Genomic DNA, 12,275 nt, shown 5'->3' on the forward strand with positions numbered 1-12,275 from the left:
TTAAAATACATACAATGGTGGAAGGTTTTTTGTTTTGTACTTTACACACATTTAAGAAAACACTTTGTGTGAAAACTGTATTCATTTATTTTAAAAAAAGCCCTCCCTCCTCATAGTGTTAAAAAACATCATCATCATATCTTTATTCCAGACACAAAAATAGGTGGTGAAACAAACATTGTATTTGATTTGTGAAAAACCAAATTAATCAAATGCTTTTTTTAAATCTGGTATTACAGTACATTGGCTATCTTGAAAATTTGACTTTATAACAAGTCAGTTAGACAGAGTTAATCTAAAGCAATGGGGATTTTAAGAAATAGAGAAAGATTTATTCTACACAAACAGCAGATTCTGTACAAGAACCTTGTGTTCAGGAAATCTTTTATTTTGTAAGTGAAAACTAAAAAAGGTCTAATTTTAACATATTCATTAATGAAAATAAAACACTGTTTAAGCCTTTCATTCAGTTGATGGGAGTGAAGGAGGCTAATTTTAAGAATAGTTTGGTTATATATATATATATATATATATATATATATATATATATATATATATATATATATATATATATATATATATATATAAAAATGTGTGTGTGTGTGTGTGTATGTGTGTTATTCTGATTTACTTTATGACACCCCAGAACGACAGAATAAGTCAATTAGAGAAACTTGAATCCCATTTAATTAAAAATGTGTACATTTTTAATTAAGGTACACATAAACATTGTAAAATTCTATGGCTATAAAAGGTCACAAACATTCTTCTGTAAATATTGCATAATAGTAAGGCTCTCGCAAAATGGCGCCGTGTTAACACATAATTTTTACGCAGTTTTGACTTGCAGGCAAAATCCAAAGCGCAACCCATTTAACGAAAGTCGCTTGTCTCGGAGTGAAACGGGTAAATCCGGGTTTTAACACTCTTTAATATAGCGTATTGAAGAAAACCCTGACTCAGAGTAAGTCACAAGACTATGGTAGTTTTAAAACCGATATTCTGATTATAATGACTGCCTGCGAGACTTTACCGGGGAAAAAATAACCCCTCTACTGTACATTCTGCCCCAGTGCATCTTGGGATAAAGAAGGTTCCATCGTCGTCTGTGTCGTCAGCAGCCTTTCGACGTGAAATGAGTTTTGTTTCTTGTAATTTTTTGAATGTTTCTGCTATAAAGTAATTATTAAAAGAGCGTCGTTGTAAAGAAATATACGTCGGTGAGTTATTTTATTGCTTGGGTCGAAAATAGTGCAGTTTTCTGTACTGGGTGGCGTCGTTTTTTTTGTCCTTTCCTAACAAATATTCGGGCTCCATGTTCTGTTTTACCATGGTTTCCCTGCGTTCATTTAACTTGGAAACAAATGCGTTTGTGAATGAATGTGTTTTAAATGAAATAAAAATATATAGACAGGTTGTGGGAAGGGAACAATGAGTAAACTTCAGGTTCTTTCTTTCCTGTAGATTTTGCAGGAGTTTGAAGAGTCCGTTAAGAAAATGGGTGCTGATAAGAGGTAAGTGTCAACCGAATACTCTTCTTATGTTCAGCGGTATTAAAACACAAGATGGGATTCAGTGTTTGTATTCTAGAGAACGACCGTTCACGATAAGCTCAATTGTAAAATGGTGCCGGAGTTACATCAGTAGTAAAGCGGAAAAAGGTATGTCCTTGTTCTTGCAGTGAAGGGCGTAAATGCTAACATTATTACCTCGTAAGGAAATTATTTTTGATACGCTAGGTCAGCCAAGATTTATTTCTTCTCATTTTCTGAAACAGATGTATTTTTAAAAATCTCCTTCAGCTAAGACCTCTTTAATGTCGGGGCCTAGTTTGAAAATAATTGTTAAATGTTCAATGAAATGCATGTAAATGCTGGTCAGAAATTAAAAGATGTGCACTACTATAATTCTTAAACTATATGTGTTACTGATGTTGTAGGGATTCATTCTCCCAATCACCAGCCACCACCAAAATCGAGTTGAATGTAAAAAATGCCAGAAGTACCAGATGCCATAGATTAGAACACCCAGAAGTTGAGCTACTTTGTTAGCTGTAAACTCAGTATTTGCATTCAATCAGATAACCCTAACCCTGCTCCTGGTCTTTGGTAAATCACAGGTCAAGCTGACAATATCCACACAAAAATCAAGTGTGTCAAATGAGTGTGGTTGACATATTGCTATACAGATATATCTATATAGATATACACATAATGTATGCTAAGCATCTTTTAGTCTAAAGTGCTAGCATGCCATTGTTAAAGAATTGTTTTGGGTTAAGGGGGGAATAGTTTGCTCTAAGCAAACTATTTTTGAATAATTGTTGTTCCCCATGAGCCTGAGCCCAGCTCCTGATAAAAGCAGTTCCTTCCTCTGATCTGTCAGTAAACTGCAGCTGGGGCGGTTCAGCTTTTTTCAGGCCAGAATTTAATTCAGTCAAGTAGATTGTTTGTAATGATGTTTTTCTCTGCTGTCTTGCAGGATCAGTCGGACTGAGCGTAGTGGCAGATACGGTTCAGAGCAGTCACGTGATGATCCAGACTGGCGAGACAGACGGGACAGAGACCAAGAGCGTGATCACAACTCCAGGCGCTGGAGTGAAGAGAGGCGTGATCGTTATGATGGAGACCGTAGAGGACCACGAGACAGCCCTGAGGTATGAGCTCAAATATCTGCACATTTGTGTTCTTATTTTGGTTGCTGATATTAAACTTTAAGGCTTTGTTTTGAAGCAGAGAGAGAGGAAACGGCGGAACAGTGATAGATCAGAAGATGGTTATCACTCAGACGGTGACTATCAAGAGCAGGATTACAGACGAGAACCGGGGGATGACAGGAAGAGTAAGACCATCATGCTTGGGGGGTTGTCTTCTCACACTACTGAGGAGGATGTAAGTGATTTTGAGTATCAGTTTTGCATATTTAGTTTGAGTAAATGCATTTTTATTCAGATACAGTGAATCCTAATGTAAATTGTACTTTATTGTATAATTTAGATTCGTTTTGCCATTGACCAACTGGAGGGACCCCAGCCCATAGATGTCAGACTGATGAAAAAGAGAACAGGTGAGAACCAAAGGAACCCCGGACCCTTAACTCCCCACCCCCAGGCTTTGACCATAGGGCCAATCTGCTTCCATTCAGACCCATTTTCCCATAGCACATAGGAGAGACTTGTGTGAAACAAACAGATGTAAAACTTTAATGCAAGACTTACTGTTTCAGTACTTTGTGGATCTGTTCAAGGTAAGTAAGTACGGCATTACTAGTTATTAAAGTCAGTTGACTGACCCACTCTAAGAGTGTGGTACTCAGCAGGATTTCTTGCTATGGTAAAACTCCTAAGGAGTGGCCTTTTGTGTACCAAACTTGGCCTGGGTCGTGAAGCAGTTTGTGGAAGACTTTGAATAATATGCCCATGGACTCTTAACTAACACACCTCCCGTCTATATTTGAATGCTGTCTCTAGGTATAAGCCGTGGTTTCGCCTTCGTGGACTTTTATCACTTGCAAGATGCTACCAGATGGATGGAGACCAATCAGGTTGCTTCACAATCGCCAAGTCTAGTTTTAATCTTGGGGATCTGGAGAATTGACTCTAAAGGCAACCAGAATGTGTTGAATATGAAGTGTGGAAACTGTAGGAAAATAACTCATAGAATGAATACCACACATCCAAACAGTTTGACTTAAATATAACCAGAGATGTCTATTTGTTTTTGATCTGAAACCTTCTTACATTAACAAAGTGTTTAGTTTTACTATTAGCAGCGATACTAAACAGCAGACACATTTTGTGAGCTCTGTATTTAAGATTATGAGCACACCTTTCTGTTTTAACTTTAAATTTCGGTGTCCATTTGATGACTTAAGTGTTATCTTTTTTTACGCCCTAGTCCTCAGTAGATGGGAATTTCAGATGTTTTCATTTTTTTAATGGAAAAGCTCATGTTTTTTTTTTTTTTCCTGTCTCTCTTTTTTTTTTTTCTTTTTTTTTTTTAAAGCCGTCAGCTGTGTCTATTAGGATCACATTATACATTCTGCTCCAGCCTAGTCTGGGCACGCGGGTCCCAAACACCTAAAGAAACTTCTTTACATCATGCTCACTTATACATCATGTGCCTGTCTTTAACTCAAAGGCTGTCTGTTGGGGGTCCCTCTCCCCATTCTTTCCCTTCCAACACTGCTTGCCCCAATTGATTAGATATTAGTCCACCATGAACTCTTGAGTGATTTTTGTTTCCTCTTTCAGAAACTTCTGGTCATCCAAGGCAAAGTTGTGGACATGCACTACAGTCACCCTAGGAACAAGTATGAAGACTGGCTCTGCAACACTGTAAGTAAACTCCTGATTTTTTTTTACCATTGTTCAGTCCAATCCAATATTTTCTGCACTGGTACAATTGTTAAAGCTTAAGTTGTGTCTCCGGTTGTTTTAGCATCAAAGTAGACCTCCTTTTGTCTGCGGGAGCTCTGTTCTGGGCTTTAGTAGCTGTTTTTAATAAAAATGATTTGAACGGTTACTTGCAGTGTGGCCTGTACAATTTCCGGAGGCGATTGAAGTGCTTCAGGTGTGGAGCAGCTAAAGCTGGTAAGTAGCTGAATCAATAGGAGGCCAACCACTGCAGATATCCGCACAGCCTGGGCTGAAAGTGTTGAGGTTTAGCACAACATCTGTTACAGTAACTGTACAATCTTAAAACTATTTTCACTTTTAAATTGGATTTGGCCAGGAACCACCAAAAGCAAGAAGGGAAGTCCAAGTAATCCCTGAAGTATTAGTATTAACTCCCTTAAATTTTTGACCCTCATATTTTTCGAGGCTGAAAACATAATTTTTTTAGCACTTAATGTTTTTTAATGTTATTTTAAATCATCATTAAAGGTTATGTTAATGCCGTTTTTATTTCTGTGATTCTCCTAACAGATGGTGAAGCGGGCAATGCCGCTGGGCTCCCTGAACTTCAGCCCACTGGTGATTTCTATGGAGACAGTAAGAGCTCTTGTTCTTCCAGATCCAAAAGCTGAAACGATTATCCACGATTGGCTTTTCTTAAAGTGAATCCTTGTTGTCTTTTACAGCAATCATCTTGAGAAACATTGCTCCTCTGACCACGGTGGACGCCATTCTGACAGCGCTGGCACCATACGCCAATTTGTCAGCCAATAACATTCGCCTTATTAAGGACAAACAAACGGGCCAGAACAGAGGCTTTGCTTTTGTTCAGCTGTCCTCCCCTCTGGTAAAACAACCTTGGATACATATCGAATTATTTATCAAAACAAATCACAACCCAGTGGTCTAAAGGTACAATTTTAAATTTGATACCTCAACTTTTTACAGGAAGCTTCCCAGCTGCTAACCATCTTACAAGGTTTGCAACCTCCTCTGAAACTGGATGGGAAAACAATCGGGGTGGATTATGCTAAGAGTGCTAGAAAGTGAGTCATCTCTGTTATGAAAGGCATTTAGTTGTATTTATGGAACTACTACTTTTGTTGAACACAAAGTAATTTAACCTTTTGTCTCAACTAGGGACCTCTTATTGCCTGATGGAAATCGTGTCAGTGCTTTTTCTGTGGCCAGCACAGCCATTGCAGCAGCACAGTGGTCATCAGCTCAGGTTGGCCCATTTTTCTCAGAGTGCCTTGTGTTTTTTTTCTGCAGCTGTTGTGATCATACATTAATGATCTACTTTCCACCTTCCAGCCACAGCAGAGCTCAGACGGGATGTCAGAGTATGCCTGTCTGCAGGAAGGTTACGCTCCTCTGTCACAGGTTAGTTCAACGAAGTACATTCAGTGCCAAATGTTTGGAGTAAAAATACACGCATATATGTAGAAAAGAGTTTATTTGTAGGAATCTTAAGATTAATGGGAATGTCATATGTTTAAGTTATACATTAACATTTGCTTTGGATGTTTTACAGGACTACCAGACATATTATCATCAAGGAACAGCAGCCAGTACTTGTCAGGGAAATGGAATCCTAGGAGGTAAATTGCCTTTTTCCACATTAGATCATAGAAATGTGTAATGTTTTAACTTTTGTCTTTATTGTATTATTCCATTTTTTCACAGTTAGACTGAATCTGTTACTGTATGTAGAACAGGACTATTTAACTAAACTCTTCAAAAGCTGCTGTCCTGCATGTTTTAAATATGTTGTTGCTTTAATTCTGCTGATTCAAATGGATGAATGTTCTCCTCAGCATGTTATGAAGTTTTGCAGAGTTGTGGAAGTAAACATTTGTTTCTGCTGTGGTGGAACAGGGACACATTTAAAAATTTATTGGACTTCTTCTTTTGTACACATACCACAGCAACACTCTACTGCTCTCCTTCACTTTAAAGCTTTACTGACTCAGAATGCTGTAATAATTGGATTTTCTTTGTGGTTTTAGCTGCTCCAGGTGTAAAGCTGGTTCCTGCTGCCGTTGTGATATCACAGAGTCCACAAGTTTACCAACCACATATCATTGCGCCACCTGCTGTACAGGTAATGCCATCGGTTGTAATGAATTACATAAAGTTGAAAAATAATATCGACCTCTAAAAAAAACCCCTAAACTCTAATTCCAGGCATTGCCTCTTGCTCAACAACTGGATGCAAAATCTCAGCCAGGACTTGCAGCTATTGAATCTGTAGCTCTGCCTGCCTTGGCTGTAGCTGCTGCCCAGGTTAATGGAGCAGGTGCAATACCAGCTGCTGGACTGGCGGCGGAGTCTACCACTGGTACGGGCAAATGTGTTCCTTTAGTACACTTCTTTTTTTTTTATGTAATGGATAGAATCTGACTTTTTATTTTACTTTTTAAAACTGTGATTTCAGGAAAATCTGAGCTCCTTTAAATAGGTTTTGGTAGGTTTCAATTGATCTAGGTTTTTCTAGCAGATGGAGGCACTGACCAGAGTGGAATGCAAACTTAAGCTGATTCTGACTTTACTCTTTGAAGTATTGATAAAAAAGATACAGTCTGCTATTTATAATACTTGTTTACAGCCTTCCTGCTTTTGAATATTCATGTTAGCAACCGAGATGATTTCACACTGTGTGATAAAGCAGGTGATGGAAAACAGGGTTTTACTATCTTGAAACACAAAACAAATTTTTAAAATCTCATCAACCAGTTTATCTGTCTGAGCCCCAGTTAACAGAAATGTCTTAATGCGTTAGCTTCATACATACATAGCTTCCTATAAGTACCTTCTCTGACTTCTTATTGCCTCAGCGATACTGAATATTGTAAACTGATCAGGGTAGATCAAGCTGAAGGTTTTCTGATGACTCTTTAATTTCTAGGACTTTTTGTTAGTGTCTTATACAGCAGTAATAACCTAAATATCCTAAACCGGTACTATCACAACTTTTTAATGCACTTATCAGGATTCTGTTAACAAGTATTAACTTGATGTTTCCATGATCAACAGGTTCTGTTCCTGATACATCTACCTATCAATATGATGAGTCTTCTGGCTATTATTACGACCCTCAGACTGGCCTCTACTACGACCCAAATTCACAAGTAAGTAACACAAAGTCCTTAATATCAGCCAGTTTGGTTGGAGAGATTTCCTAATGTTTTGATTCTGTACATCACTGCTTTATATTTCAGTATTATTACAACACTCAGACTCAGCAGTACCTGTACTGGGATAGTGAGAAACAGACATATGTACCGGCCTCTGGCAACATAAACGCTGGGCAGAATGATAAAACAGCAAATGGTTCAGCGGGAGGCAACAAGGAGCCTAAAGAGAAGAAAGAGAAACCAAAGAGCAAGACTGCACAGCAGGTATTTTTGTAAATCTCACTTTAAGGGACTTTATCTCTTCTGTTTAGCTTTATCTGTTTTATTACTGTTTTGTTTTTTTTAAAAACTTTGATTTTTAAATATTTCAGATTGCTAAAGACATGGAACGATGGGCTAAAAGTCTCAATAAGCAGAAAGAAAACTTCAAAAGTAGCTTTCAGCCCATCAGTCAAGAAGAGAGGAAGGAGGCAGCAGCAGCTGATGCTGGATACACATTGTTTGAGAAGAAGGTATTTCATAAGATTCAACAGGTAAACGTCGCAGCGGGTAATATTTGACAAATTTAGATAAACGTGTTGAATGACTCTTCAGCAGGGAGGTCTAGACAGACTCATGCAAGAGGTTGCGAGGTGCGCTGAAGAGGAAGCACTTCCTGTAAGCTCTGCCAGCTCTTCCAAGGTATTTCCTCTTTCTGGAGTTTCATTAGGTTTGGCCTCTGAGTTTATTATCTGGTTTTTATGGGAGGTTCCCTCTGTGTTTGTGGGATAGTGTGGCCTGGTGGCAGCCTACAGTGGAGACAGTGACCCTGAGGAAGGAGTTGGAGGAGGAGAATCCGATGGTGGTGACCTGAGTCTGGACAAACTGACAGACTGGAAGAAGATGGCCTGTCTGCTGTGTAGGAGACAGTTCCCCAACAAAGAGGGTTTAGTGAGACATCAGCAGCTCTCTGACCTTCACAAGGTATTACCCTAACTTACTGACTTCTGACTGATTAGTTTCAAATTTCAACAGTCCAACTAAATAAAATAAAAAAATTGGTTTTCTCTTAGAAAAACCTTGAAGTTCTCCGCAGATCTAAAATGAGTGAAGCAGAGCTGGAAGAGTTGGAAAGGAAAGAAACAGAGGTTTGAGCATACACTCATATGCTTGGATATTTTCATCTTACTTTGACCTTTTTTTAATTATAAATGTATATATTTTGGCATCAGCAAAAATACAGGGACAGAGCAGCTGAGAGAAGAGAAAAATACGGCATCCCAGAACCACCAGTGCCTAAAAAGAAGAAATTCAACCAGCCAGCACCAGTCGTGTAAGAGCATTGTTGTGTATTTTAAGACACAAATTGTACTTTTTTTTTTTTTTTTTCTCTTTTACTATACAAATTTAATATTTATTTTTTACCTGCAGAAACTATGAACAGCCCACTAAAGATGGCCTTACCAGTGATAATATTGGGAACAAGATGCTGCAGGCCATGGGCTGGAAAGAGGGGAAGGGTCTTGGTCGCAACCAGCAGGGCATCACCGCTCCGATCGAGGTACACACCGTAAAAATGGAGATGACGGACTCCATCTCGCCGAGCAGCATTAATTGCTGTAAAGCGTGCTAATGCGTGTCCTCCTTCTCTGCAGGCACAGTTGAGAACTAAAGGAGCTGGACTTGGCACCAAGGGAACCAATTACACTCTGTCTGCTTCAGATACATACAAAGACGCAGTCCGGAAAGCAATGTTCGCCCGCTTCACAGAATTGGAATGAGTCGTTTTCCAACTTGATTGCGTTGGTGTGATCTGTGAAATATCAGCCATACTATCGCAGAGGAGAAAATGGACTCCTGTTAAATAAATCCACTCTCTGTATGACACATAATGGTTAAATTACTGTCACAAAATGGACCACCAGAGGAGATTTGTTTAAGTTACCTGAAGTTGTAAAGGATCTAATTTATAAATTGTACATATGCATAATGATTTGTCTTTGTTGTTTTACATTGCTGTTTTGTTTTAGTTTTATTTTTATTTAAGTTTCTTTGCATGACTGTACAGTTTATACAAGATCTTGTCAAATGTAAAGAAAATAAAAGATGGGCTTAAAGTTGGGATCATCTCTTATATGTCTTGTTATGACAGGTCAGCTGAAAGTTGGTGCAAAGTTAAATTTCAGCAATTCAATTCAGACAGTGAATCTGTTATGCGTGTTAAGATTCATTGCTGCTGGTATACCAAGACTTATTTTAATATTGTAGATTATTGCTTACAGGTGATGAAAACTAAAGTTCTATTTATCAAATTATATTAAGACCCATAGAAAGAGATTTTCAACATAGAACTCTCAGATTGTGTCTGACATTGAATGGGAGACTGCTTTGACATTTATTCAGCTGATACTCTGAGACACTTCACAAATGGACTAAGCTGCTATGTTATTGCTGAAGAAGCTGAGTACCTGCACTGATGTGTAAGCATTACATAAGTTAAGTGGAAGGAAAATGTTTGGATGAGAAAAATGCAAATTTACTTTTCATTTGGAGATCAAGGGTCCAGATTCTGGAGGAGTTAAATTCAAGATGTGCACTTCACACCCTGACTTTAGATAATACATGGATTATTGTTAAGGATGAGAGCAGCTTCATGAGTTCAGATGTGCTGAAGGAAAATATTAGAACTAAGTAGGGTTTCTCGAGATATCAGTTATGTCATAAAACACATAATCTTGTTGGGGGGGAGCTTCTCTCTTGAATTGGTTCTCCTCTCTGAATCGATGTATATTTTAAAGCACACTAGTATGAAACCAAGGTTTTCATTTTCATTCTTGCCCCTTCAGAGATTAGTATGTTCTCAAGAACATATTGGACTGCAAAAAAAAAAGTTTCACTGTTAAACTAAAACCTCAACTTTATGGGATTTTGAATTTACTGGATTGTCTTTATCTGCTCACCATTTTCTTAGTTTATATTTAGGAATTACGTTCCCAATGATATTGTACATTCAATGGTTTCACAGATCTCAATTTAGACAAATATTTTTCCAATCTGAGGTTGGATTTGTAGAGTGCAAAGATTCTCCCTCCTGAGCAGTGGACCTCTGCATCTCCTCCAGAGTTACCATAAGCTTCTTGACTGTTTTTCTGGTTCCACTGGCCATGTCTTGGCAAGTTTACATTCAGAGGCATACTCTCTTCATTTTCAAGTTATACACTGAAAACAGCTCTGTGAGATGTTCAAAGCTTATGATTTGTATTTAATTTTGTTATTATTTGAACTGATTCTCAAATTTAATCACACACTGCCATACATTAACTAGGTGTCCTCTGAAGGCAATAGGTTGCAGTGGATTTTATTTTAGGAATTTCAGAGTAAGAGATCCTAAATACAATTGAATGACAAATTTTGAAAAACAGGCTTCATTTTCCTTCCATGTCACACTTTTAAGCACTGCTTTGTATTTATAAATTACATAAAATACCAAATAAAATACATTAAAGTTTAAGATTATAATCTGACAAGTAAAAAAAGCAAGGCACTGCAATAAACTGAGGTTGTTGTCCTTTTCCCTTATATGTAAAGTCTGTCCAAATGCTGCGATCCGAAGGAAGAAAAATAAAACCTCTGAGCCAAATTAAGTAACAAGGATTCCTTTTGCTATCTGTCTGTCCAATTTATCCAGTTCATACCAGCTCAAACAAGCTTAAAGAATGTGAGAAACAAATATAGGTTCAGCAGTTCACAGATTTTACAGTACTTCCAACAAGTTTATGCTTAGCATGGTTTGACATATAAGTTTTAAAGAAAGACCTTTTTTAAATGAAAATACAAAATGAAGCAGATTAAAGGGAAAATTGAGACATGTCATGGGGTTTCTACTCTACAAATGACTAGAAGTCAGAGGTGATAACATTTGTGAGGAATGTGTGATCTATATATTTCAGCCTGTTTAAGGAGGACAACGGAAACTGTTTTGTTTCACAGGACCAAGAGTCCAATCCAGTCATTTAGCATGGAAATAACCCTAATTAGTTTTTTTGTGTTAATTTAAAATTTGGAACATTTAATGGTTAAATATTTTTCATCATTTTAATTGTTTCATTTCTGAGCATGAGAAGAAGAAACAGTTGAGATTCTATGGGGAGTTGTTTTCTGACTTTTTATGAAATTCTGTTTAATATGTTTCCCACAATAAACTGAGTTTGTGAAGGAATTTGTATCAATCTGCCTACTTATGGAACAAATTGTGTCAGAATTTATTCTGTATACTTTACATCTGAATATAATATCTTTAAATAATTATAGTATATTATATGTATTTTAATGACTTTATTAGTGTATATTTTTTGATAGTCAAATATATAAATATTTAACAACTCTTAAATTATTGTACTGTCAGTTTGTCTCCCATACAAACTGACCCTAGAGGGCGCTAAAAGTACCGTTTTTCAGGCAGGTGACTTCAGATCTGTTGAGAATATCAGTGATTTTATTTTGGTTCCTGGAGGCAAAATAAAAAACAAAAAACATGTTGTGTTAGTTGCCACACATTAAATTTGTTCCTAATTTTCTCGTCAGTCATGTTTTCCTGCATCAGTAAATAATTTGACAGAGGTAATTATAACCTATGTTATAATTACCCATCAGTTGTTCAGCAATGACTTACCCTAGAAAAACCCGTCAACATTGAGAAAACGGCAAAAAATAATGCTGCTAGATCACTCACTGGCAGCACAGAACTGTAACTTTTTCATATT

General features: G+C 37.4%; 1 protein-coding gene across 3 annotated transcripts; it reads left to right on the forward strand.

Annotated features, from left to right (window-relative positions):
* Positions 1 to 1,061: 1,061 nt before the first annotated feature.
* On the forward strand, positions 1,062 to 9,634 carry rbm5 (RNA binding motif protein 5). Of its 3 annotated transcripts, none has more exons than XM_044121284.1 (25): positions 1,062 to 1,220; positions 1,465 to 1,514; positions 2,482 to 2,656; positions 2,733 to 2,891; positions 2,997 to 3,066; positions 3,470 to 3,543; positions 4,253 to 4,336; positions 4,531 to 4,591; positions 4,928 to 4,993; positions 5,083 to 5,243; positions 5,345 to 5,442; positions 5,537 to 5,624; positions 5,711 to 5,779; positions 5,931 to 5,997; positions 6,406 to 6,500; positions 6,584 to 6,737; positions 7,433 to 7,527; positions 7,618 to 7,797; positions 7,905 to 8,045; positions 8,128 to 8,214; positions 8,305 to 8,496; positions 8,586 to 8,660; positions 8,745 to 8,845; positions 8,944 to 9,073; positions 9,168 to 9,634. In XM_044121284.1, the coding sequence occupies exons 2-25, from the start codon at positions 1,498 to 1,500 to the stop codon at positions 9,291 to 9,293; spliced, it is 2,565 nt and encodes an 854-aa protein (XP_043977219.1). In that variant the 5' UTR covers positions 1,062 to 1,220; positions 1,465 to 1,497; the 3' UTR covers positions 9,294 to 9,634. The 3 variants fall into 3 exon arrangements, with proteins under 3 accessions (XP_043977219.1, XP_043977220.1, XP_043977221.1); XM_044121285.1 differs by having other exon boundaries at positions 8,131 to 8,214; XM_044121286.1 differs by having other exon boundaries at positions 2,736 to 2,891.
* The last annotated feature ends 2,641 nt before the right edge of the window (positions 9,635 to 12,275 follow it).

The sequence above is a fragment of the Gambusia affinis genome, linkage group LG07, assembly GCF_019740435.1.
Source record: "Gambusia affinis linkage group LG07, SWU_Gaff_1.0, whole genome shotgun sequence".
Taxonomy (NCBI): Eukaryota; Metazoa; Chordata; class Actinopteri; order Cyprinodontiformes; family Poeciliidae; genus Gambusia; species Gambusia affinis.